This window comes from Nerophis ophidion, linkage group LG06 (assembly GCF_033978795.1).
Source record: "Nerophis ophidion isolate RoL-2023_Sa linkage group LG06, RoL_Noph_v1.0, whole genome shotgun sequence".
In the NCBI taxonomy this organism is placed as follows: domain Eukaryota; kingdom Metazoa; phylum Chordata; class Actinopteri; order Syngnathiformes; family Syngnathidae; genus Nerophis; species Nerophis ophidion.
In genome coordinates, this window is record NC_084616.1 from 66,385,825 (window position 1) to 66,410,967 (window position 25,143).

The window sequence follows — 25,143 nt, forward strand, 5'->3', positions numbered from 1 at the left end:
CAGACTGATTTGCAGGTGTGTAATTTGTTGTGAGTTTATGCAGTGTGTTGGTTTTGTTGTTTGAACAAGGTGATGTTCATGCACGGTTCATTTTGTGCACCAGTAAAAAAAACATGGTAACACTTTAGTATGGGGAACATACTCACCATTAACTAGTTGCTTATTAACATGCAAATTAGTAACATATTGGCTCTTAACTACTCATTATTAAGTACTTATTAATGCCTTATTCGGCATGGGCTTATTATAACCCTAACCCGAACCCTAACCAAATAACTTTAAATTAAGTCTTTGTTACTTAGAATATGTTCCCCACGTGTCCAAAAAACTCTAAATTAAGTCTTTGTTACTTAGAATATGTTACCCATACTAAAGTGTTACCAAAAACATATAACTTTGTCTTGAATTTGAAAAAAAAGGAGGGTTCGGTGAATGCGCATATGAAACTAGTGGGGTTCGGTACAAGGTTAAGAACCACTGGTCTAAGGGAAGGTTTTACACTGCAATTATGAAGGATTCACACATTTTAGCAGACCCTTGATTGCTGAACCCTAAATGGTAAAATGTATGCACACATATTGGTAGACACGTGTTGCTTAGATGACGATGTATTCACACCCTCTCTTAAGTAGGGACTTTCCATGACCAGTTTGGGCAAAGTCCTTTCAGTGAACTTTTATAGGCTAGCCATTATAGAACGGAAAATAATCTAGATAGGAAGCTGGTCGAGACATTGTTTTGACAAACTGTTTAACGCTGACTGCAAATCAGGAAGACAGGAAGTTGTCTTTATGAGCATGTTTAAAAGAAGCACCTTTTCTGGTCAGTGTCCACGGTCCTTGAAAACCTAACACTGAGTTACAGGACATCCGGTTGAAGGAAGAATCAGAGGAAAGAAGGAAAGAGTGACAACATTGTGGTTGCGAACAGGCAACTCGAGCTATGTTTTTATTACAGGGTGTGAGCGGCGCCACTTTCCGCTTCTATTCTTGTACTTCCTTTTTAATGTTAACATCAGCTGAAAATCACACAGTTGCTCAGTGGATAAAAAGTGTTTTTTCAAAAGGGAACAGAAACATTGCAGTAAGTAAATGCATGCATTAAAAGGCCACATACGTCTGTACAAAGATGTTGAAGATTTTCTAGGAGTCGGTGGTGGCGGGCGCCTTCTTGTACGCCGTGGCTTGCTGGGGCAGCGGGCTCAGAGTAAAGGACACAAACAGACTGGACAAGCTGGTGGAGAAGGCCAGTAACGTGATGGGAGTGGAGCTGGACTCTCTGGTGGTGGTGTCAGAGAGGAGAAGTCTAGCAAAACTCCTAGCCATTATGGACAACACCGCCCACCCACTACACTCGGACCTTGCGGAGAGAATGAGCAAGTTCAGTGGAAGGCTAAGACTCCCAAAATGTAACACCGAACGACACATGAGGTCCTTCATACCGACAGCCATCAGACTGTATAATGCATATGTTCCTTGACTGCACTTAAATGTAGAATATATTTATATTATTCATATTTTTTAAATTAAATATATATAATATATGTTGTGTATTATTTTTTAGTATTATTGTCTATTGTGAGCGAACTGTGGTGCTGAATTTCCCCCAGGGATCAATAAAGTACTTTCTATTCTATTCTATATTTATTTTCTTTGCGTGTAACCTTGCTATTGTACAAACACACGGTGTAAACATAACTTCTTTATCGTATGTAATCAACCGGGGTATTAAAGTTTGCTACAAGGCTTTAAATCTATTGCGGTTCTCATCATAACTTCCGATTACGGATCTTTTCATTCTCTCATTTAGATGGATGTTATGATAGAAGTGATCATCAATCACTGAGTATAACTATAAATTATGTAAGAGAAAGGGAGGAAGATTGCTTGTGTATTTGACATCATTAGGAGAAAATAAAGCAGCTCAGTATAGCAACAACCGAGTTCATTAAGTACTATAATCAGTATTATTCTGGAATGTACATTTGGACTATAGGTTTGTTAGATATGACAACTTGCAATGAAGAACAGTGGAAAAAGCAAAGTTTGTTAAAACATAAAATAAATGAAGAAGTAAAAATTATAAGTATTTAATGCCCTGCTGATTTTGTAAGTTGATAAAGTGGATAAAAAGGATACAAAGACGCTATAGTAAGCGATGTAGAAGGTATAAAACACATGAACAAAAATGTATTTATACTACAGTAACAACCATATACAAACATCCGACAATGTATATGGCTGATTTAGGGAAACTACCGACTAGGAACTCAGAAATTCCGACTTCTCAATACAATAGAAGCGCACCATAAGCTAAAGTCCTTGAGCAAAGCAATGAGGAGGTCCACCTTTTCTCCAACAGTAAGCCACTTCTTCTGGGGCTTGGGTCGTGTACCAGAAGCGTTTGAAAGTGCAGAACTCTGAATAAATTAAAATGTTCCCAGAAAAACATGCAGAGCAAACACAAGCAGAACTACACGAACCTCAGTACAAAAAACACAGTGCTCTTGGCCAGCCACCAGCCAATTTTGTGCAGAACTATGCAGTATACTGCTGGTAATACCAAACAAAAGGTAAATGTTGTAATAGATATACATATAAAAATACCAATGTACAATTTTAAAATTTGCAATACATGGCGAACGTAGTAAGTAAACCGCAAAGTAGCGAGGGAACACGGTACAGGGTACGTGTTAAGTCAGGGTATTGGTGCAATGTTTAAAGTGCGGCCTGTAGCTGTTTTTGTTTTTGTAGTATTCAGCATGAAACTCTGATTGGAACATCCCTAATAATGACTGTATATACAAATTGCATACATTCATTAAGACTTTTAAATTAAAGCTGAAAGTTAAAATTTCAATATCATCTGTACTGTTCTAATTCAAATATTTTGTGCTCGTACATGAAGGCAAAATTAGAAAACAATATGTCATGGTCTAAACACTTGTAGACCTAATTGTTATTTGCAAAAGCAACTACCATTTTGTTGCGAATCATCGATACAAAGTAGCTGACTGTATTGCAATTGCGGTGAACGTGTATGAGTCTTTCCCGAATGTAACTGTAGAGTGGTGATAGTATTAGACACGTGCATGCATGCATGTATGTGTGGAATAGTGCATGTATCTGCACAGTTTAGCCCAGCATAAGATCCACAAATCCTCACCAATCTAGATGTTTGCGCAGTGCTCGCCAATTAACTAAAACCCATGGTTTGTCAGCCCATTGTCTGGCACAGCTCTTCAGGTGTTAGAAAGCGAGGTTTACACAACATACTGCCACACGGCCCCACTGGCTGGCATTTGTGACATGCGCATGTTTGTTTCAATCGCCTCCACAAAGCTGTAAATACTATCAAAAAACTTGAAGCAACTCCATTTTTGGTTCACCAAAGCACAGCTTAGAGCAGTACATTTTGGTCATACTTGTTTTTACAAAAGTACATGTGCAACTGGGAAAGTGATTGCTGCGTCAGCTACATACAGATTCATCATAGCAAATAGATTGAAAAAAAAAAAAAAATTACCATTAATTTTACCATTTTTGATTCCTTAAACCAGGGGCGCTCACACTTTTTCTGCAGGCGAGCTACTTTTCAATTGACCAACTCGAGGGGATCTACCTCATTTATATATATCATTTATATTTATTTATTTATGAAAGAGACATTTTTATAAAGAAGTTAAATGTGTTTAATGATAATACAAGCATGTGTAACACATGTCTTTCTTTCACAAAGACAAGAATATAAGTTGGTGTATTACCTGATTCTGATGACTTGCATTGATTGGAATCAGACAGGAATGATGATAACGCCCACATTTTCAAATGGATGAGAAAAAAAGTTGTCCTTTCTCTACAATACCACATGAAAGTGGTTGGTTTTTGGCATCTAATTCATCCAGCTTCCATACACTTTACAAGAAAAACATTGGCGGCAAATTCCGTAGCTTGCTTGATTGACATTCTCGGCACCCGAGGGTCTTGTGAGATGACGCTGGCTGCTGCCAGTTCATTATCATGAAAAAATGACGGAGAGGAAGGCGAGAAACACTTGTTATTTCAAATGACTTTTGCGCCGTCCCTTCCGTCAAAACTCTAAAGGCCGACTGCACATTTCCTATCTTCACAATAAAAGCCCTGCTTCATGCTGCCTGCGCTAACAAAATAAGAGTTTCGGAAAGCTGGCGTGCACAAGTGATGTGCACGCCAGCTTTCTGAGGGATCGCTTGTGCACGCCAGTTTTCCGAGACTCTGTATTTTGTTAGCGCAGGCAGCATGAAGCAGGGCTTTTATTGTGAAGATAGGAAATGTGCAGTCGGCCTTTAGAGTTTTGACGGAAGGTACGGCGCGAGAGTCTGTTGAAATAAAAAGTGTTTCTCGCCTTCCTCTCGGTCATATTTTCATAATAATGATCTTGCAGCAGCCAGCGTCATCTCACAAGACCCTCCGGTACCGTGAATGTCATTTAAGTGACGTCTTGGTGAAGATTGATGATCACTAATTTTTAGGTCTATTTTTTTTAAAAGCCTGGCTGGAGATCGACTGACACACCCCCCGCGGTCGACTGGTAGCTCGCGATCGACGTAATGGGCAGCCCTGCCTTAAACAAAGAAGATATTCCAATCGACCAGTGATTGGTGGATATAGTATATTCTATTCACCAGTGACTGTGCAGTGATGTGTTTAGCTCCAATCTGTGTTAAACAGAGCCATTAATGCAAGATTGACTGTCATGGCTCCAAAGCAGCATTTTTGTGGATGTCTGTGTGAATAAGTCCTGAGATGTACAGTACAGTATACAAAGTACCAACAGAGCCATCAGGAAGTGTGAGCTGTTCAGGGACACAATAATAATAAGACAGAATAGGACGAGAAAGATGGTCTGATAGCAGCTGCAATCACAGCTTTACATTACAGCACATCATAAGTCTTACCCATGCCGATGGGATTCCCGAGAGCGCCCAGAATGGTAGGAATAACCCGAGTAGGTTGACTCTGTATCCATGGAAGAAGTACTGCACAGCAGGAGCCCGTTAACTGGACTCGGTCTGTGCTGTTCCAAGAGAAGCAAATGGCTCCTGTCTCACTCAGCTCAGAATGAGGCGACTCACCAACCTAGACGGGGGATAGAATCATAATTTACAAAAAAAGACTAAATAAAGATATAGCTTTTTACCAGCAAGCCTTTCCAAGGTGCCTAAACACACTGGCTACATCATTGCTACACTTGCACAATATGTCAGTGGCTCAACTCTGCCTTTACAAAGACAACTTGAATAGTACTGTGCCAAGGTTATACAGATCTAAGTTTCTTTTTCCCCCACCATTGGAGCCAACGTTCATCTGCAAATGTCTATCCTCGTATAAAATTACATAAACAATAGCATTTAAAAACAGACATCTTGGTTTGAAAGATTTTCGTGTTGCATAACCAAAGGAATCCCCATGCTTGCTTCAGGCACACTAAGAAGTAGACTTGTGGAATACACCTGCATTAACACACGCATTCCTGAACTGCTTGGCAAAAGTAAAATGTAATAAAATACTGCTCCAGTGTAAAGTGAATGTACATTCAAAAATGTGCTCTGATAATAAGCACATAGTAGTGCACGTGCACCTTAAACCTTTCTATGACAAATAAGACAATAAACATACGCGATGCAAAAATAATTAGCTACCACTTATAATTTTTTTTTCCCTCTGTCTATTAGGGCTGCAACTTACGATTATTTTGATAGTCAATTAGTCAACAATTATCATAATGATTATCCATCCATCCATCATCTTCCGCTTATCCGAGGTCGGGTCGCGGGGGCAGCAGCCTAAGCAGGGAAGCCCAGACTTCCCTATCTTCAGCCACTTCGTCTAGCTCTTCCCGGGGGATCCCGAGGCGTTCCCAGGCCAGCCGGGAGACATAGTCTTCCCAACGTGTCCTGGGTCTTCCCCGTGGCCTCCTACCAGCTGGACGTGCCTTAAACACATCCCTAGGGAGGCGTTCGGGTGGCATCCTGACCAGATGCCCGGACCACCTCATCTGGCTCCTCTCGATGTGGAGGAGCAGCGGCTTTACGTTGAGCTCCTCCCGGATGGCAGAGCTTCTCACCCTATCTCTAAGGGAGAGCCCCGCCACCCGGCGGAGGAAACTCATTTCGGCCGCTTGTACCCGTGATCTTATCCTTTCGATCATGACCCAAAGCTCATGACCATAAGTGAGGATGGGAACGTAGATCGACCGGTAAATTGAGAGCTTTGCCTTCCGGCTCAGCTCCTTCTTCACCACAACGGATCGATACAACGTCCGCATTACTGAAGACGCCGCACCGATCCGCCTGTCGATCTCACGATCCACTCTTCCCCCACTCGTGAACAAGACTCCTAGGTACTTGAAGTCCTCCACTTGGGGCAGGGTCTCCTCCCCAACCCGGAGACGGCACTCCAACCTTTTCCGGGCGAGAACCATGGACTCGGACTTGGAGGTGCTGATTCTCATTCCGGTCGCTTCACACTCGGCTGCGAACCGATCCAGTGAGAGCGGAAGATCCCCGGCCAGATGAAGCCATCAGGACTACATCATCTGCAAAAAGCAGAGACCTAATCCCGTGGCCACCAAACCGGATCCCCTCAACGCCTTGGCTGCGCCTAGAAATTCTGTCCATAAAAGTTATGAACAGAATCGTTGACAAAGACAGCCTTGGCAGAGTCCAACCCTCACTGGAAACGTGTCCGACTTACTGCCAGCAATGCGGACCAAGCTCTGACATTGATCATACAGGGAGCGGACTGCCACAATAAGACAGTCCGGTACCCCATACTCTCTGAGCACTCCCCACAGGACTTCCCGAGGGACACGGTCGAATGCCTTCTCCAAGTCCACAAAGCACATGTAGACTGGTTGGGCAAACTCCCATGCACCCTCAAAAACCCTGCCGAGAGTATAGAGCTGGTCCACGGTTCCACGGCCAGGACGAAAATTATTAGTCGACTAATCAGATTAAGCATACACATATTTAATGGCTTTTGTTTTTCCATGGACTTGTAAATGAAGTTAAAGTTATTTTAGGCATGACTAATTAATTCATAAATATGTATTTATACTTTAACTATGCTGCTCATTAGGCTGTTAAAAAAATCAAAATGAGTAATAAAATGTTGTCCAATTAAAAGAAAGGAAATACAAAGTGCTAAAAAAAACATTAAAGTTGTTCATATATTTGAAAAAAACAATAGTCAAAATAGTAGCAATGAAAACAAACAAGAGAACACAAAATTTAACTACCTCAAAAAGAAAAATATTTTGTGATGTTTAAAAGGGTGCACACTGGTATATTGACTATTGATTAACTCTTGGCAGTTTTAGCCCCCAAAAAAGTTTTTTTTTAATTTAGCCTTTATTTAACCAGGTAAAATCCCATTGAGGTCAAAGATCTCTTTTCCAAGGGAGACCTGGCCAAGAGGACAGCAGCAAAGTTACATTAAAAACAGTAAACAACACATAAAACATCACATTTACAACATTAAAACTTGCTCATATGACACATGTGCATACAGACAAGGTAGACTGCAATCCTTTCACAGAAGCTTTAAACTCATTCAAGGGTTTGAAGTTGAATATTCGACTGTATGTTATTTCAAGCCTTCGGTACTGAAAACCCATCCATCAATTTTCTACCGCGTATTCCCTTTGGGGCCGCGGAGGGCGCTGGTGCCTATCTCAGCTACAATTGGGTGGAAGGCAGCGTACACCCTGGACAAGCCGCCACCTCATCACAGGGCTGCTAAAAACCTAAATGCTTTCTTGCCCTAAATGCCTTCTTACCCAGTTCAGTTCTTTCTTTGGGGATGACAAAGTATCAATGTGTAGAATTCTATTTTTGATCAATACTTAAAATATTGACTATTTAAAAGATTGTGTGTTTAATCTTATGATAACTTCGCATTGGTGCCTGTTTGTCTCTGTGTGCACATGTTTGTTAAAGTGCCTTATTTTACAACAGGGGTGTCAAACTCAAATACAGAGTCGGCCAAAATTTAAAACTGAACAAAGCCGCGGGCCAAGGTTGAACAAATTAACCTTTTAATAGGGACCCAAACAAGTTTTGCAATGAATATTGAACAAGCAAGGCTTAAATAGGGCAGCACGGTGGGACAAGGGTTAGTGCATCTGCCTCATAATACGAAGGTCCTGAGTGATCCTGGGTTCAATCCCGGGCTCTGGAACTTTCTGTGTGGAGTTTGCATGTTCTCCCTGTGACTGCGTGGGTTCCCTCCGGGTACTCGGGCTTCCTCCCATGGAACAGGCAGAGCTTATATAACGTAATAGTGCAAAATCAACTTTCAAAAAACAAATGAAAAACCATCAGTGGTATATTAAATAAAACGTAATTTAAAAAATGAATGCCTCTTTTCTATTTGCAGTCTTCTGAGGTAAATTTCAACATTAACTTTTTCCGCAGGCTAATAAATTCGAAAATAAAATAAAAATGAGGTGGGGGGGTTTGGTGGTAGCGGGGGGTGTATATTGTAGCATTCCGGAAGAGTTAGTGCTGCAAAGGGTTCTGGGTATTTGTTCCGTTTGTGTTTATGTTGTGTTAGGGTGCGGGTGTTCTCCCGATTATGTGTTTTGTCATTCTTGTTTGGTGTGGGTTCACAGTGTGGCGCATATTTGTAACAATGTTAAAGTTGTTTATACGGCCACCCTCAATGTGACCTGTATGGCTGTTGACCAAGTATGTGTGTGTGAAAGCCGCATATATTATGTGACTTGGCCAGCACACTGTTTATATGGAGGAAAAGAGGACGTGACGGCATGTTGTAGAGGACGGTGCCTTTAAGGCACGCTACCAATATTGTTGTCCGGGTGGAAATCGGGAGAATGGCTGCCCAGGGAGATTTTCGGGAAGGGCACTAACCTTCGGGAGTCTCCCGGCAAAATCGGGAGGGTTGGCTAGTATGAGTATTAGCGGTGAATGTGGTGTTACCGGCGGGCCAGCTCTATTGTTAATTTGATATTGGCTCAAGGGCCAAATTAAATTAAACGGCGGGCCAGATTTGGCCCACAGGCCAGAGTTTGACACCCATGTTTTACAGCATTGCAAATTGACGCTGTTTTAAAACGTACTTGAACAGATGGAGACAAAGTAAGCTGGCTGACTTTGGCTAAAATGATATTTATTTTTCACACAACTTCCTCTCACTCTTGTTAGCTAGCTAGCAAGGTAGAAGTAAGAGTACTCTTGCCAAAGCTCTGTTCGCATCCTCCCTCCAAATGTCCGACATCATGTCTCTGCTTTAAATGCTCGCGTATCACAGATGTACTGCCAGGAAAACAAGGCCTGTTTTGCAAAATGAGCAAGGTATTCATGTTTTTAACAAGAATTAGAGGAAATATCCTCACACCTTACATGTTATCACTGGCAATGCTTTTGCAAATGACACACTTCCGGTCAGAAAAACACAAATGATGACGTCACGACTGTTGTCGACGACAAATTTTAGTGTCAACATTTGTCAACAATGTCGACTAATCTATGCAGCCCTACTGTCTACGCAAGCTGAAACATACTGGCAATGCTTTCAACAGTAAAAATGTATGACCCAGTTGAGGGGCTAAAGTGCCCTCAGGGTGCTGATAGACTGGATGAGTTTATCTCACAGAAACTTTTCTTGGGCTCATAACCTACTATACCAGGGGCGCTCACACTTTTTCTGCAGGCGAGCTACTTTTCAATTGACCAAGTCGAGGAGATCTACCTCATTCCTATTTATAATTTATATTTATTTATTTATGAAAGAGACATTTTTGTTAACAAGTTAATGGTGTTTAATGATAATACAAGCATGTTTAACACACATAGATTCCTTTCTTTCATGAAGACAAGAATATAAGTTGGTGTATTTGATTCTGATGACTTGCATTGATTGGAATTAGACAGTGGTGCTGATAACGTCCGCATTTTCAAATGGAGGAAAAAAAAAAGTCCTCCTTTCTGTCCAATACCACATGAAAGAGGTTGGATTTGGCATCTCATTTGTCCAACTTGCATACTCGTTTTTAAACACTTTGTTATGAGAGTAGCATATGTGTTTGGCCCTTTAATGTCTGGCAGCAGGTGAGTGACGTCAGTGACTGTGCGGGTGGGCAAGCAAGTGAGAAAGCGGTCGCTGAGGGCGGGGGAGAAATACATTGGCATCAAACTCCGTAGCTTGCTAGCTTGTGCACGCTAGCTTTCTGAGACTCTTATTTTGTTAGCACAGGCAGGATGAAACAGGTCTTTTATGGTGAAGACAGGAACTGTGCAGTCGGTCTTTAGAGTTTTGACAGTAGGTACGGAGTCTCTAGAAATAAAATGTGTTTCTCTGCGTCCGCCCTGTTAGTGATTGTTTTCTTAAATATGAGCTCGCAGCAGCCAGCGTCATCTCACAAGATCCTCGGGTGCCGAGAATGTCAAACAACTGACGAAAGTGAAGTCTTGGTATTATTGATGATTGCTCATTTTTATGTCTATTTTTTAATGCCTGGCTTGAGATCGACTGACACACCCTCCGAGATCGACCAGTCGATCGCGGTCGACGTAATGGGCACCCCTGTACTATACTAACTGCTTCACACTTTTTTAGAGAGAAACAACACCCTGTCCAAAAATACACGATGGCATTGTCTCACATAGAATACCTCCATCAGGACGCTTTTAATAACAATTTTAGTATACGGTGTGCCCTGTGTATTTGGTTCCTGAGTGTTGACAGTTTCAGGCTGTCCCAAATCCTTAACTGTCATTGTACACTAACACATTACAATATTTTCCCAATTTTCTAGATAACACTGTCACTTTTTGTTTGGTAGTCCCTTACTTTCCTCTATCCTATGACTGTTTTCTTTATTGGTAAGCAAACTCACACTAACATGTCAGCTAGAAGCAAAGAGCTTGTTTACAATCTCGGCGCCCAACTTTTTTTGTCTAAAGTGTATTCGGGCCCATTTACAGTGTATATGAACTAGGGCTGGGCCAGAGTTTGTCTCTGTGATATAGAAAATGACTATATCGCGATATTCGAGTATACGTTCTCACGCAATTGCTTTTAGCTGCGGGCATTACACTCCTTCTTGTCTCTCCTTCTAACAGATAGCAAGCGCACCTTCTTACACACGTCACATACTGTTTACGTTATATGTCACATACGTATATGCCCTCGCTGAGCAGAGAGGTAGCAGCATGGGTAACGTTAGCTGTGGTGCGTTTGTTACGTCTCGCCTCGATTACTGTCACGTATTATTTTCGGGTCTCCCCATGTCTAGCATTAAAAGACTACAGTTGGTACAAAATGCGGCTGCTAAACTTTTGACAAGAATAAGAAAGTTTGATCATATAACGCCTATACTGGCTCACCTGCACTGGCTTCCTGTGCACTTAAGATGTGACTTTATGGTATTTTGTGAATTATGTGAATTATATTTTATATAGCGCTTTTCTCTAGTGACTCAAAGCGCTTTACATAGTGAAACCCAATATCTGAGTTACATTTAAACCAGTGTGGGTCGCACTGGGAGCAGGTGGGTAAAGTGTCTTGCCCAAGGACAAAACGGCACTGACTAGGATGGCGGAAGCGGGAATTGAACCTGCAACCCTCAAGTTGCTGGCACGGCCACTCTACCAACCGAGCTATACCGCCCGTATAAAATACTACACGGTCCACCTCCAGCCTATCTTGCCGATTGTATTGTACCATATGTCCCGGCAAGAAATCTGCGTTCAAAGGACTCCGGCTTATTAGTGATTCCCAGAGCCCAAAAAAAAGTCTGCGGGCTATAGAGCGTTTTGTGTTTGGGCTCCAGTACTCTGGAATGCCCTCCCGGTAACAGTTCGAGCTGCTACCTCAAAAGAAGCATTTAAGTCTCATATTAAAACGTATTTGTATACGCTAGCCTGTGAATAAACCCCCTTTTTTAGACCAGTTGATCTGCCGTTTATTTTCTTTTTTCTCCTATGTCCCCCCCTCCCTTGTGGAGGGGGTCCGGTCCGGTGGCCATGGACGAAGTACTGGCTGTCCAAAATCGGGACCCAGGATGGACCGCTTGTCCAGAGTCGGGACCCAAGATGAAACACTCTCCTATGCATCGGTTGGGGACATCTCTGCGCTGCTGATCCGCCTCCGCTTGGGATGGTTCCCTGCTGGCTCCACTTTGGATGGGACTCTCGCTACTATATTGGATCCACTTTGGACTTGATTGTCACGGTTACGTTAGATCCACTATGGATTGGACTTTCACAATATCATGTTAGATCCGCTCGACATCCATTGCTTTCGGTCCCCTGGGGGGGGGGGGCTGCCCACATATGTGGTCCTCTCCAAGGTTTCTCATAGTCATCATGGTCGACGTCTCACTGGTGTGAGTTTTTCCTTGACCTTATGTGGGCCCTACCGAGGATGTCGTTGTGGTTTGCGCAGCCCTTTGAGGCACTTGTGATTTAGGGCTATATAAATAAACATTGATTGATTGATTGATAATACGAGAGAAAGAAGGTGTGAATCTGGTAACGAATGAAGGAAGAATTAATTCCCAACAAAAAGAGCAGGGGGTCCATCGCCTGGCAGTGGTTTGGCTTCAAGTGGGAATATGTCGAACAGACAACCGTAATTTGTCAAGTGTGGGGCAAAAACATTGCTATAAAAAGTAGCATTACTGCTAATATGTACCATCATTTGAAAAGTCACCCGCGAGAGAATGAAGAGTGCTTATTTCGCCTGTCAACATCTCCATTCGGTGCCACACCATCAAAATGCAGAGGCAAACATTTCCAGAGCAACACCGTATGAAAAAAATAGTGATTTTTGTTGTTGTGATTTCCTTCTCTGAATCAAAGTTTAAAATGAGCAGGTATTAAAGCAGTATGAACGAGAATGTTTTAATGTATACACATAGAATCATCATACTGTGTGAATGTGTGTGTGAATGGGTAAATGTGGAAGTAGGGTCAAAGCGCTTTGAGTACCTTGAAGGTAGAAAAGGGCTATACGAGTACAACCCATTTATCATTTATACTGCTCTTATTATATGTAACAAGTGTTAATCCAAGGCTAAGGCAAAATATCGAGATATACATCGTGCATCGCGATATGGCCTAAAAATATTGCGATATTAAAAAAAGGCCATATCCCCCAGCCCTAATATGAACACTGACTATGTTTCTATGCACTAACTCAGTTTTATTTCATAAATAGTTCAGGTTTTTGTAATGTCACACCGACATGTGAAGTTCCAATGTCCATGCACTATTTCTAACACACTTATTAGTCTTACTCAGTGTGTCTACCACACAAAGGGGGGCACATATTTTCTCTTGGCGTGGATAAATGTGTTGCTTTTCCTGTTGACAATGGCGTTAAGACTAAAGCAAGGCATCTTCACAATTTACTCTTTATGATCGCAGACATGGACGAGTCAATAGCCCAGTTCTTGTTGTGTCGAAGTACGCTGTATTATTGGCACAGTTTAAAGATATTATTTCTCTAATGGCTATGCTAATGTTAAATAGTAGACAGCATAAAGAAATGATCCTAGATTGCGCCACAAACATGACACTACTACCAAGAAGGTCTCAGAGTTGCTGGATGCGGGTCCGAAACAAAGACTGATGGGAGAGAAAGTTTTGAAGGAATTGTCGGACGGAGAAAGAAAACTTTTGAATGTCTTAGAGTTCATTCGATAAACTCTGTTGATGATCGGGAGATTTATACTTTATACTTTTCGTGCCCCAATATCGCTTAAGATGAGGATTTCTATGGTTCTAGATAAGCTTGCAAGTTGTGCGGAATACAGAGTTATTGCTAATCAGTTTGGAGTGCACAAATGCAGCATGAAGACATTTGTGTACACCTTCTTCTTTGCTTTGTAATATACTGTACCTGTTTCTTTCTCTTCCAGCTCACTCGTTTTTGTTTTGGAGTCTGAAAGAAACTGGCACTCAATTTCCTTAGCTACCTTTTTGAATCTATCTATTTCTTTTTTCTCCCATCGATCAAAATATTCCATTCTTTTAATTTGTGAAGCAAATATACAGTATCCCCCTCATTCCAGTTGTTCTAGTTGAATTGGATCTGCTTCCAGGTTATATATCCCACACATGGAGACTGGCACATGTGTGATACGAAAGGTCCTCTTCGGCAGCACACACTCATTCAAGAGAAATTATTTTTAATCGCATAATCTGGGTGTGTTAGTCCGACTTTTCAGAAGCCAAACACGATCAGACTTAGGTGTTTCAATGGATTGCAGAATGCTTAATTAGAGCCGAAATATTTTAGTGCACTGTTAGCGAAATATTTTTAAAACAATTCTCAACCCAGGAGAGTCCCGTTAAGATTAAAAATGTACTTTATGCAAGGAAGTTTCTGGATGATACAGAATCACACTCAAACAAATACACACTCACGTCACATAATCATGGCACATTGCTAAATTATGGATATTACTATTTAAGAATATTTTAATATAGAAGAGATCTCGCTTTTATTAAACAAAATCAACTAATATATAAACGTACACATTTATCGAATTAAAGTTGAAAAGTGACTGTGGAGGAGTGACTGAAATAAACTGGCTACCCTGAGTTTGTCTTGGTGTCCATGAGCCCAATCACCGTCCTACACCCATCCATCCATCCATTTTCTTTTTCGCTTGTCCCTTTACCCGCTACATCTTAATAATTTCAAAGGCAAAAGCTCTGTGCTCACTGAGGGATTAATAGGTCGAACAGTGCATGCTCCAAGTTCATACAGAGTGCAATAATTAGAAAAGAGCACCATGGTCAGAGTTGGGGAAAAAAGATGTAATTCTTAATTGCAACACCATTGGAATGTGGACGATTCTGAATCTATGGAAAAATGTCTCAATGTTGATTATTTATGTATGTTGTATAAAGTACCGGTAATATAAAGTTAGGGGTGGTGAGGGGAGCAGTGATCAGCAGTGGTGGCCGTGCCCGGGAATCCTTTTTGGTGATTTAAACCCAATTCCAAACCATGATGCTGAGTGCCAAGCAGGGAGGTAATGGGTTCCATTTTTATAGTTTTTGGTATGAAATGGCCGGGGTTTGAACTCACTACCGATAGACGGTTTTAGTGCAGATGTAGTGCAGACACACCTGGAGAAAGGAAGACAGGAAAAGCTATGCTAGCGATAAGCTAGTTTGAATGTGAAGTATTAAAACAAAAATGGATACTTTGCACTAGGGCTGGGCGATATATCGATATACGCGATATATTGCGGGTTTGTCTCTGTGCGATATAGAAAATTACTATATTGTAATATTCGAGTATACGTTCTCACGCAGTTGTTTTTAGCTGCAGGCATTACACTTCAGGCTCTTCCCACTCCTTCTTGTGTCTTTTTCTCACAGACAGCAGCGCACAAACTTACACACGTCACATACTGTCACGTCATACATCACATACGTATACGCCCTCGCCCAGCAGAGAGGTAGCAGCGTGACTTACGTCAGCTGTGATGCTAGCGGAGTGTTGCGTGGGTTAATACGAGAGAAAGACGGTGCTAATCTGGTAAAAAATTAAGGAAGAATAATTCCCAATAAAAACAGCACAGGGTACATCGTCTGGCGGTTGTTGGGCTTCAAGTGGGAATATGTCGAATAGAAAACTTTAATTTGTCAAGCTTGGGGCACAAGCGTTGCTACCAAAAGTAGCATTGCTGCTAATATGTCGCATCATTTGAAAAGTCACCTGCTAATAACTTTAATAAATACAGTTTTGGTAAATTGACTTAGTTGTGATTTCCTTCTCTGCATGAAAGTTTAAAATGAATATATACTAATGCAGTATGAACAAGAATGTTTTAACGTAGACACATAGAATCATCATACTGCTGTGATTGTATGTATCAAGTGTTCATTAAAGGCTAAGGCAAAACACAAAGATATATATTGTATTCAGCTCTCACTGGATCGGTTCGCAGCCGAGTGTGAAGCGACCGGAATGAGAATCAGCACCTCCAAGTCTGAGTCCATGGTTCTCGCCCGGAAAAGGGTGGAGTGCCATCTCCTGGTCGGGGAGGAGACCCTGCCCCAAGTGGAGGAGTTCAAGTACCTAGGAGTCTTGTTCACGAGTGGGGGAAGAGTGGATCGTGAGATCGACAGGCGGATCGGTGCGGCGTCTTCAGTAATGCGGACGTTGTATTGATCCGTTGTGGTGAAGAAGGAGCTGAGCCGGAAGGCAAATCTCTCAATTTACCGGTCGATCTACGTTCCCATCCTCACCTATGGTCATGAGCTTTGGGTCATGACCGAAAGGATAAGATCACGGGTACAAGCGGCCGAAATGAGTTTCCTCCGCCGGGTGGCGGGGCTCTCCCTTAGAGATAGGGTGAGAAGCTCTGCCATCCGGGAGGAACTCAAAGTAAAGCCGCTGCTCCTCCACATCGAGAGGAGCCAGATGAGGTGGTTCGGGCATCTAGTCAGGATGCCACCCGAACGCCTCCCTAGGGATGTGTTTAGGGCACGTCCAGCTTGTAGGAGGCCACGGGGAAGACCCAGGACACGTTGGGAAGACTATGTCTCCCGGCTGGCCTTGGAACGCCTCGGGAGACCCCCCGGGAAGAGCTAGACGAAGTGGCTGGAGATAGGGAAGTCTGGGCTTCCCTGCTTAGGCTGCTGCCCCCGCGACCCGACCTCGGATAAGCGGAAGATGATGGATGGATGGATGGATGGATATTGTATATCGCGATATGGCCTAAAAATATTGCGATTTTAAGAAAAGGCCATATCGAACAGCCCTACATTGTATCTCTCAACAAACGTCTAACTGGCACCCTATTACAAGAGAGAGTAACCAGCAAACAAGAGGACATTAGCAAGTAGATGAAATCAAGATAATAAAAGGTTTTCCCCTACATTGCTAATATAATTATGGCGGTAGGGGCCTAGCGAGGGTTTAGGTCAATATGACATCTTCATATATTTTGCATAATTGGGGATTATGTATATATTTTATTACAGAAAGGCATACAAATGTTGTACATACATTTAAAAAACGAATTTGTTATTAGTAATAACATACATTTTTTCTTATATCATTTTGCTAGAGTTTACAATTGTTGCTGCTTATTGTACAATGTGACAGAGACCGTACACATATCCCAGCGGGTCTCCAAGGTGAACTGTCTCTGGCATGTTACAACAAGGCAGGTAAAGAAAGTAGGCAAGTTTGATCCCTAACTTCGGGACAAGAACTCTCTCTTATGGCTGGGTTGGTAAGACTGAGGCGCTAAGTGGGGATGGGCACTGCCGTGACTGGAGGAGCCCCGCAATGAAGCTCCCGTGGCTGGCGGGGTGGGCGGCACCAGCCCCCCGACTATTGCCGCCGACACTGGCCCGTAACACACATTAAGAGTGCCACAGTCCTCTTAATATTTGCACAATGTACATTTTGTAGATGTATTAAAATACATTCACATTTCTGCTCCGGACAATTGCACGTGTCTTAAAACATCCTGTTTCGGTAACGATCTGGCATATATATATATATATATATATATATATATATCCATCCATCCATCATCTTCCGCTTATCCGAGGTCGGGTCGCGGGGGCAGCAGCCTAAGCAGGGAAGCCCAGACTTCCCTATCTCCAGCCACTTCGTCTAGCTCTTCCCGGGGGATCCCGAGGCGTTCCCAGGCCAGCCGGGAGACATAGTCTTTCCAACGTGTCCTGGGTCTTCCCCGTGGCCTCCTACCAGCTGGACGTGCCCTAAACACCTCCCTAGGGAGGCGTTCCGGTGGCATCCTGACCAGATGCCCGAACCACCTCATCTGGCTCCTCTCGATGTGAAGGAGCAGCGGCTTTACTTTGAGTTCCTCCCGGATGGCAGAGCTTCTCACCCTATCTCTAAGGGAGAGCCCCGCCACCCGGCGGAGGAAACTCATTTCGGCCGCTTGTACCCGTGATCTTATCCTTTCGGTCATGACCCAAAGCTCATGACCATAGGTGAGGATGGGAACGTAGATCGACCGGTAAATTGAGAGCTTTGCCTTCCGGCTCAGCTCCTTCTTCACCACAACGGATCGATACAACGTCCGCATTACTGAAGACGCCGCACCGATCCGCCTGTCGATCTCACGATCCACTCTTCCCCCACTCGTGAACAAGACTCCTAGGTACTTGAACTCCTCCACTTGGGGAAGGGTCTCCTCCCCAACCCGGAGATGGCACTCCACCCTTTTCCGGGCGAGAACCATGGACTCGGACTTGGAGGTGCTGATTCTCATTCCGGTCGCTTCACACTCGGCTGCGAACCGATCCAGTGAGAGCTGAAGATCCCGGCCAGATGAAGCCATCAGGACTACATCATCTGCAAAGAGCAGAGACCTAATCCCGTGGCCACCAAACCGGAACCCCTCAACGCCTTGACTGCGCCTAGAAATTCTGTCCATAAAAGTTATGAACAGAATCGGTGACAAAGGACAGCCTTGGCGGAGTCCAACCTTCACTGGAAACGTGTCCGACTTACTGCCGGCAATGCGGACCAAACTCTGGCACTGATCATACAGGGAGTGGACCGCCACAATAAGACATTCCGATACCCCATACTCTCTGAGCACTCCCCACAGGACTTCCCGAGGGACACGGTCGAATGCCTTCTCCAAGTCCACAAAGCACATGTAGACTGGTTGGGCAAACTCCCATGCACCCTCAAGAACCCTGCCGAGAGTATAGAGCTGGTCCACAGTTCCACGACCAGGACGAAAACCACACTGTTCCTCCTGAATCCGAGGTTCGACTATCCGGCGAAGCCTCCTCTCCAGTACACCTGAATAAACCTTACCGGGAAGGCTGAGGAGTGTGATCCCACGATAGTTGGAACACACCCTCCGGTCCCCCTTCTTAAAGAGAGGGACCACCACCCCGGTCTGCCAATCCAGAGGTACCGCCCCCGATGTCCACGCGATGCTGCAGAGTCTTGTCAACCAAGACAGCCCCACAGCATCCAGAGCCTTAAGGAACTCCGGGCGGATCTCATCCACCCCCGGGGCCTTGCCGCCGAGGAGCTTTTTAACTACCTCAGCGACCTCAGCCCCAGAAATAGGAGAGTCCACTACAGATTCCCCAGGCACCGCTTCCTCAAAGAAAGACGTGTTGGTGGGATTGAGGAGGTCTTCGAAGTATTCCCTCCACCGATCCACAACATCCGCAGTCGAAGTCAGCAGAACACCATCCGCACCATACACGGTGTTGATAGTGCACTGCTTCCCCTTCCTGAGGCGCCGTATGGTGGTCCAGAATCGCTTCGAAGCCGTCCGGAAGTCGTTTTCCATGGCTTCCCCGAACTCTTCCCATGTCCGAATTTTTGCCTCCGCGACCGCTAAAGCTGCACACCGCTTGGCCCGTCGGTACCCGTCCACTGCCTCCGGAGTCCTATGAGCCAAAAGAACCCGATAGGACTCCTTCTTCAGCTTGACGGCATCCCTCACTGCTGGTGTCCACCAACGGGTTCTGGGATTACCGCCACGGCAGGCACCAACTACCTTGCGGCCACAGCTCCAATCAGCCGCCTCGACAATAGAGGTTCGGAACATGGTCCACTCGGACTCAATGTCCCGCACCTCCCTCGTGACATGTTCAAAGTTCTCCCGGAGGTGTGAATTGAAACTCTCTCTGACAGGAGACTCTGCCAGACGTTCCCAGCAGACCCTCACAATGCGCTTGGGCCTGCCAGGTCTGTCCGGCATCCTCCCCCACCATCGCAGCCAACTCACCACCAGGTGGTGATCGGTAGAAAGCTCCGCCCCTCTCTTCACCCGAGTGTCCAAAACATAAGGCCGCAAATCCGATGACACAACTACAAAGTCGATCATGGAACTGCGGCCTAGGGTGTCCTGGTGCCAAGTGCACATATGGACACCCTTATGTTTGAACATGGTGTTTGTTATCGACAAACTGTGACGAGCACAAAAGTCCAATAACAAAACACCACTCGGGTTTAGATCCGGGCGACCATTCTTCCCAATCACGCCTCTCCAGGTTTCACTGTCGTTGCCAACATGAGCGTTGAAGTCTCCCAGTAGGACAAGGGAATCACCCGGAGGAGCACTTTCCAGTACTCCCTCGAGTGTATCCAAAAAGGGTGGGTATTCTGAACTGCTGTTTGGTGCGTAAGCACAAACAACAGTCAGGACCCGTCCCCCCACCCGAAGGCGAAGGGAAGCTACCCTCTCGTCCACTGGGTTTAACTCAAACGTACAGGCTTTGAGCCAAGGGGCAACCAGAATTGCCACCCCAGCCCGTCGCCTCTCACTGCCGGCAACGCCAGAGTGGAAGAGGGTCCAGTCCCTCTCGAGAGAACTGGTTCCAGAGCCCTTGCTGTGCGTCGAGGTGAGTCCGACTATATCCAGCCGGAACTTCTCTACCTCGCGCACTAGCTCAGGCTCCTTCCCCCCCAGTGAGGTGACGTTCCACGTCCCAAGAGCTAGCTTCTGTAGCCGAGGATCGGACCGCCAAGTGCCCTGCCTTCGGCTGCCGCCCAGCTCACAATGCACCCGACCTCTATGGCCCCTCCTATGAGTGGTGAGCCCATTGGAGGGATGACCCACGTTGCCTCTTCGGGCTGTGCCCGGCCGGGCCCCATGGGAACAGGCCCGACCACCAGGCGCTCGCCATCGTGCCCCAACTCCGGGCCTGGCTCCAGAGCGGGGCCCCGGTGACCCACGTCCGGGCGAGGGAAATCTGGGTTCATTTCGTTGTAATTCCATAGAAGTCTTTGAGCTGCTCTTTGTCTGATCACTCACCTAGGACCTGTTTGTCTTGGGAGACCCTACCAGGGGGCATGAAAACCCCCAGACAACATAGCTCCTAGGATCATTGGGACACGCAAACTCCTCTACCACGGTAAGGTAGCAGCTCAGAGAGGGGTATATATATATATATATATATATATATATATATATATATATATATATATATATATATATATATATATATATATATATATATATATATATATATTAATTCATACAATGTATTGCTTGAATTAGTTTTCACGTAAAACCCGTCATTTTTTAAGGTGTGGCTGTTTTTATTTTGCCGTGGCTCTGCTCCATGATCAATTACATGTCGAAGAAACCCTGTAATATGCACACAGTGCCACAACACTGTCAGCCACATATAAATGGTAGATAGTAGAGACAATACACCTCTCTGTGCTGCAAGTCTACAGCAACTGGGTGCAAAGAGTCTAGGCATCTTATGAGGAACATAAATTAAAACAAGGACGCTTGCTCGCCAAGTAGGGATGTTTATTTATTTTATCACTTAGCAGGCAACTACGGTTCCCAGGACTGCAGTGTAATAACATTAAAATAATAAGTCTCTACACATATGAGGACATTTGAGGGGAAAAAAAGGATTTCAATTAGCAGGGAGGGTAATGGTTGTTTTTGTTTTTTAGTTATTGTGTACCATTGACTTAATTTTGCTCATGAAAATACGGAAATAGTTTAAATATTTGGTTGATATTTTACACTGCTGTACTGTATTTGTTTCTCATTATAATTGTAAACAAAAATTGAAAAGCTAACTCATTCAGTGATCTTGAATATTTAGAAAAAACATATCAGCATCTGTATTGGTATGCCCAATACTGCCCGTGTAACTATATGGCATTGGATCAATACACACATTTACAGTATGGCCTATTACTAGTACACCTTTTAAAACTGGAAATGATGCAATACGTTTCTGTATACATCAGCAGCAAAACAGGATTTTTTTGTACTGTCTGGCCTGTTTTGAAATGTTTCTATTGAAATTTCCTTATTTACACAAGCAGCATACTGTAGCTTTGTGCCAAGCTGTATTCAGCGGAATTCATTATTTGTCAGATTCAACAAAAATAAATATTTTTAAATTACTTGGCTCTGGCCCCCTGCCTGTGAGAGGCAAATATGAGAGGTATAGCAGATTACTCCTGCTTAACAAGTGGCTGGCTAGTTTTGAAGAGAACAGGGACTAACGTTTATTGATAATTGGCCCTCTTTCTGGGGCAAACCGGGCTTGCTGAGGAGCGATGATCTACATCAGGGGTGTCAAACTCAAATACAGATTGGGCCAAAATTTAAAACGCAACAAAGCCGCGGGCTGAGGTTGAACAAATTAACCTTTTAATAGGGACCCAAACAAGTTTTGTATTGAATATTGAACAAGCAAGGCTTATATAACTTTATAGTGACATGCACAATCGAGTTTCAAATAATAATAATCAAAAAATATCAATGGCATATCAAAATTTAAATAAAAATTGAATGTCTCTTTTCGGCGGCGGGGTTGAGGTGGACGGGGTTTGGTGACAGCGGGGGTTGTATATTGTAGTGTCCCGGAAGACTTAGTGCTGCAAGGGATACTGGGTATTTGTTCTGTTGTGTTTATGTTGTGTTACGGTGCAGATGTTCTCCCGAAATGTGTTTGTCATTCTTGTTTGGTATGGGTTCACAGTGTGGCGCATATTTGTAACAGTGTTAAAGTTGTTTATACGGCCTCCCTCAGTGAGACCTGTGTGGCTGTTGACCAAGTATGCCTTGCATTCACATGAGTGAGTGTATAAGCCGCATATATTATGTGACAGGGACGGCACGCTGTTTGTATGGAGGAAAAGTGGACGTGGCGACAGGTTGTAGAGAACACCAAAGGCAACGCCTTTAAGGGTCACCCCCAATATTGTTGGCCGGGATGAAATTTGGGAGGGGCACTGTACTTTGGGAGTCTTCCGGGAAAATCGGGAGGGTTGGCAAGTAAGAATATTAGCGGTGAATGTGGTGTTACAGCGGCGGGCCAGCTCTAATGTTAATTTGATATTGCCTCAAGGGCCAAATTAAATTACACGGCGAGTCAAATTTGGCCCGCGGGCCAGAGTTTGACACCCATGATCTACATCCTCACCGGGAAGGCGCAATCACTCTTTCCAGAAATATAGACTACTATTTGAGTCAAGCTTGACTATCCATCCATTTCCTACCGCTTATTCCCTTTTGGGGTCGCGGTGGGCGCTGGCGCCTATCTCAGCTACAATCGGGCGGAAGGCGGCGTACACCCTGGACAAGTCGCCACCTCATCGCAGCAAGCTTGACTAACTACACTAATTCAAGTTCGGACACAAGCAATTACAGTGTCTGTTAGTCCGGCTGAGGAGTCAGTTAAGCTAGTACTAACCAGTGCTAGGCTATAAAATACCTGCACACATCATAGGTTAAACATAATTAAACCTAAAATTTAGCTTTATTGCCCTTTGCTGCTCGAATTCAATGTCACATGTATTAAACCAGTTTTGATCACCAGAGTTAATAAACAGCCAAAAACAAAACAACCACAAATACAAGACATCAAAAAGTCAGCAGTTTCAATACATTCATACTTTGTTGTCTAGTCGCTGTTAAAAGTCCAATTTTTGCGATTTTTTAACATTTTATTTATTTATTTTTTTTAGAGTCGATTGTGCCATCTTCTTCTACTCACCCGATGCTGCTTCATTGTGACACATATGATTCGCTTCCTCCCCGACAGGTAGCCAGGAGTACCGTATACATGAGCAAACCTCGTTTGAATGGCTTCATCAAGCCTATTTGGGTGACAAATTAAAAGCTTTTGCGGGCCGGATGCAGTCCGCGGGCCGCCAGTTAAATAGGCCTGGCTTATACTGTCGTTTTTATATTGTGACTCTACACTTTTTGTTTACAGAGGTCCAAACTTCATTGTCTGCCTGCATGTTCAATATTCAAGTGGAACTTTGTTCATCAATACTGTAGCCAATGTATTTATTGTTTTGCTTGTGTATATTTGAGGGTCCTCACCCACTTCTTTAACAGAGACAGAACCTATTTCATTGCTTTTGGTTGTGGTTTTTATTTATGTGCAAAATTTTGGTGAGAGAGGGAGTATATTGTATTTGTATTATTTGTTTTTTATTGCTTTTATTTAACTTGGAGCTTTAAAAGTTTATATTCCAATTACAATGTTAAAATAAATGAAAAATACAAGTTTATTGCATTTGAAAGCGTATACTTGTATTGTTATTATGTATTATCATTATGTCAGTGCTTAATCTAGTCTTGTTTATTGACAATAATTTGTAGGTCAATAGGTCATCGAGCACAATTGATAGGCCCAGGCCTAAATATATCAATATTTTGTTTCCCAAGAAATCATTAATTGTTCGGCCGCCAGTACTGATACATTTATTTTGGTGCATCTATTGTGTATATAATTCAGATGTTTTCACTTTATAATTCAATTAAGGAAAGATTAGAGTGAATTACAATAGACATTTGTTATTCCTAATTGTCACATTAGGAAGAACAAAACTGTGGCTGATTCAATTCAAAACACAGTCGGTGGAAAATTACGATAACACTACTTATAGTTTCATTACACTTATGCTATAGCATTTATGAAATCAAACACTATACACAAAATGACCTACAATTTATTACTGGATGTAACGGAGTAAAACAAAATTATTTTGAAGTCTAGTAAAAAAACAAAACAAAAAAAACAATGGCACTTCCCTATTAATGAATTAAAAAAAAGAATCAACTTGCTCCAATATATTGAAAGTATACAGCTGCGGCATATTTTTTTTAACCAAAAACGGGGAAACAACCCATGTTGTCAACAGGAAAAGCAAATTAATCTCTCCATGAATAATGTTCTATTTTCATTGGAAATGTTTCTGTTTTTTGATTTGTCTATTGCAGGGGTGGGCATTACGTCGATCGCGATCGACTGGTCGATCTCGGAGGGTGTGTCAGTCGATCTCAAGCCAGGCATTAAAAAATAGACATAAAAATGAGCAATCATCAATCATACCGAGACTTCACTTTCGTCAGTTGTTTGACATTCTCGGCACCCGAGGATCTTGTGAGATGACGCTGGCTGCTGCAAGCTCATATTTAAGAAAAAAATCACTAACAGGGCGGACGCAGAGAAACACATTTTATTTCTAGAGACTCCGTACCTACTGTCAAAACTCTAAAGACCGGCTGCACAGTTCCTGTCTTCACCATAAAAGACCTGTTTCATCCTGCCTGTGCTAACAAAATAAGAGTCTCAGAAAGCTAGCGTGCACAAGCTAGCAAGCTACGGAG

At 43.4% G+C, this 25,143-nt stretch overlaps 1 protein-coding gene across 1 annotated transcript in view; it reads right to left on the bottom strand.

The window, feature by feature from the left end:
* Positions 1-25,143, bottom strand: part of LOC133555135 (vang-like protein 1) — a 96,868-nt gene that overhangs the window by 59,527 nt on the left and 12,198 nt on the right. Inside the window, exon 2 of the mRNA XM_061904648.1 lies at positions 4,937-5,117. Coding sequence (XP_061760632.1) covers positions 4,937-5,007 — 71 coding nt within the window. The 5' untranslated portion in view covers positions 5,008-5,117. The remainder of the gene's footprint in view (positions 1-4,936; positions 5,118-25,143) is intronic.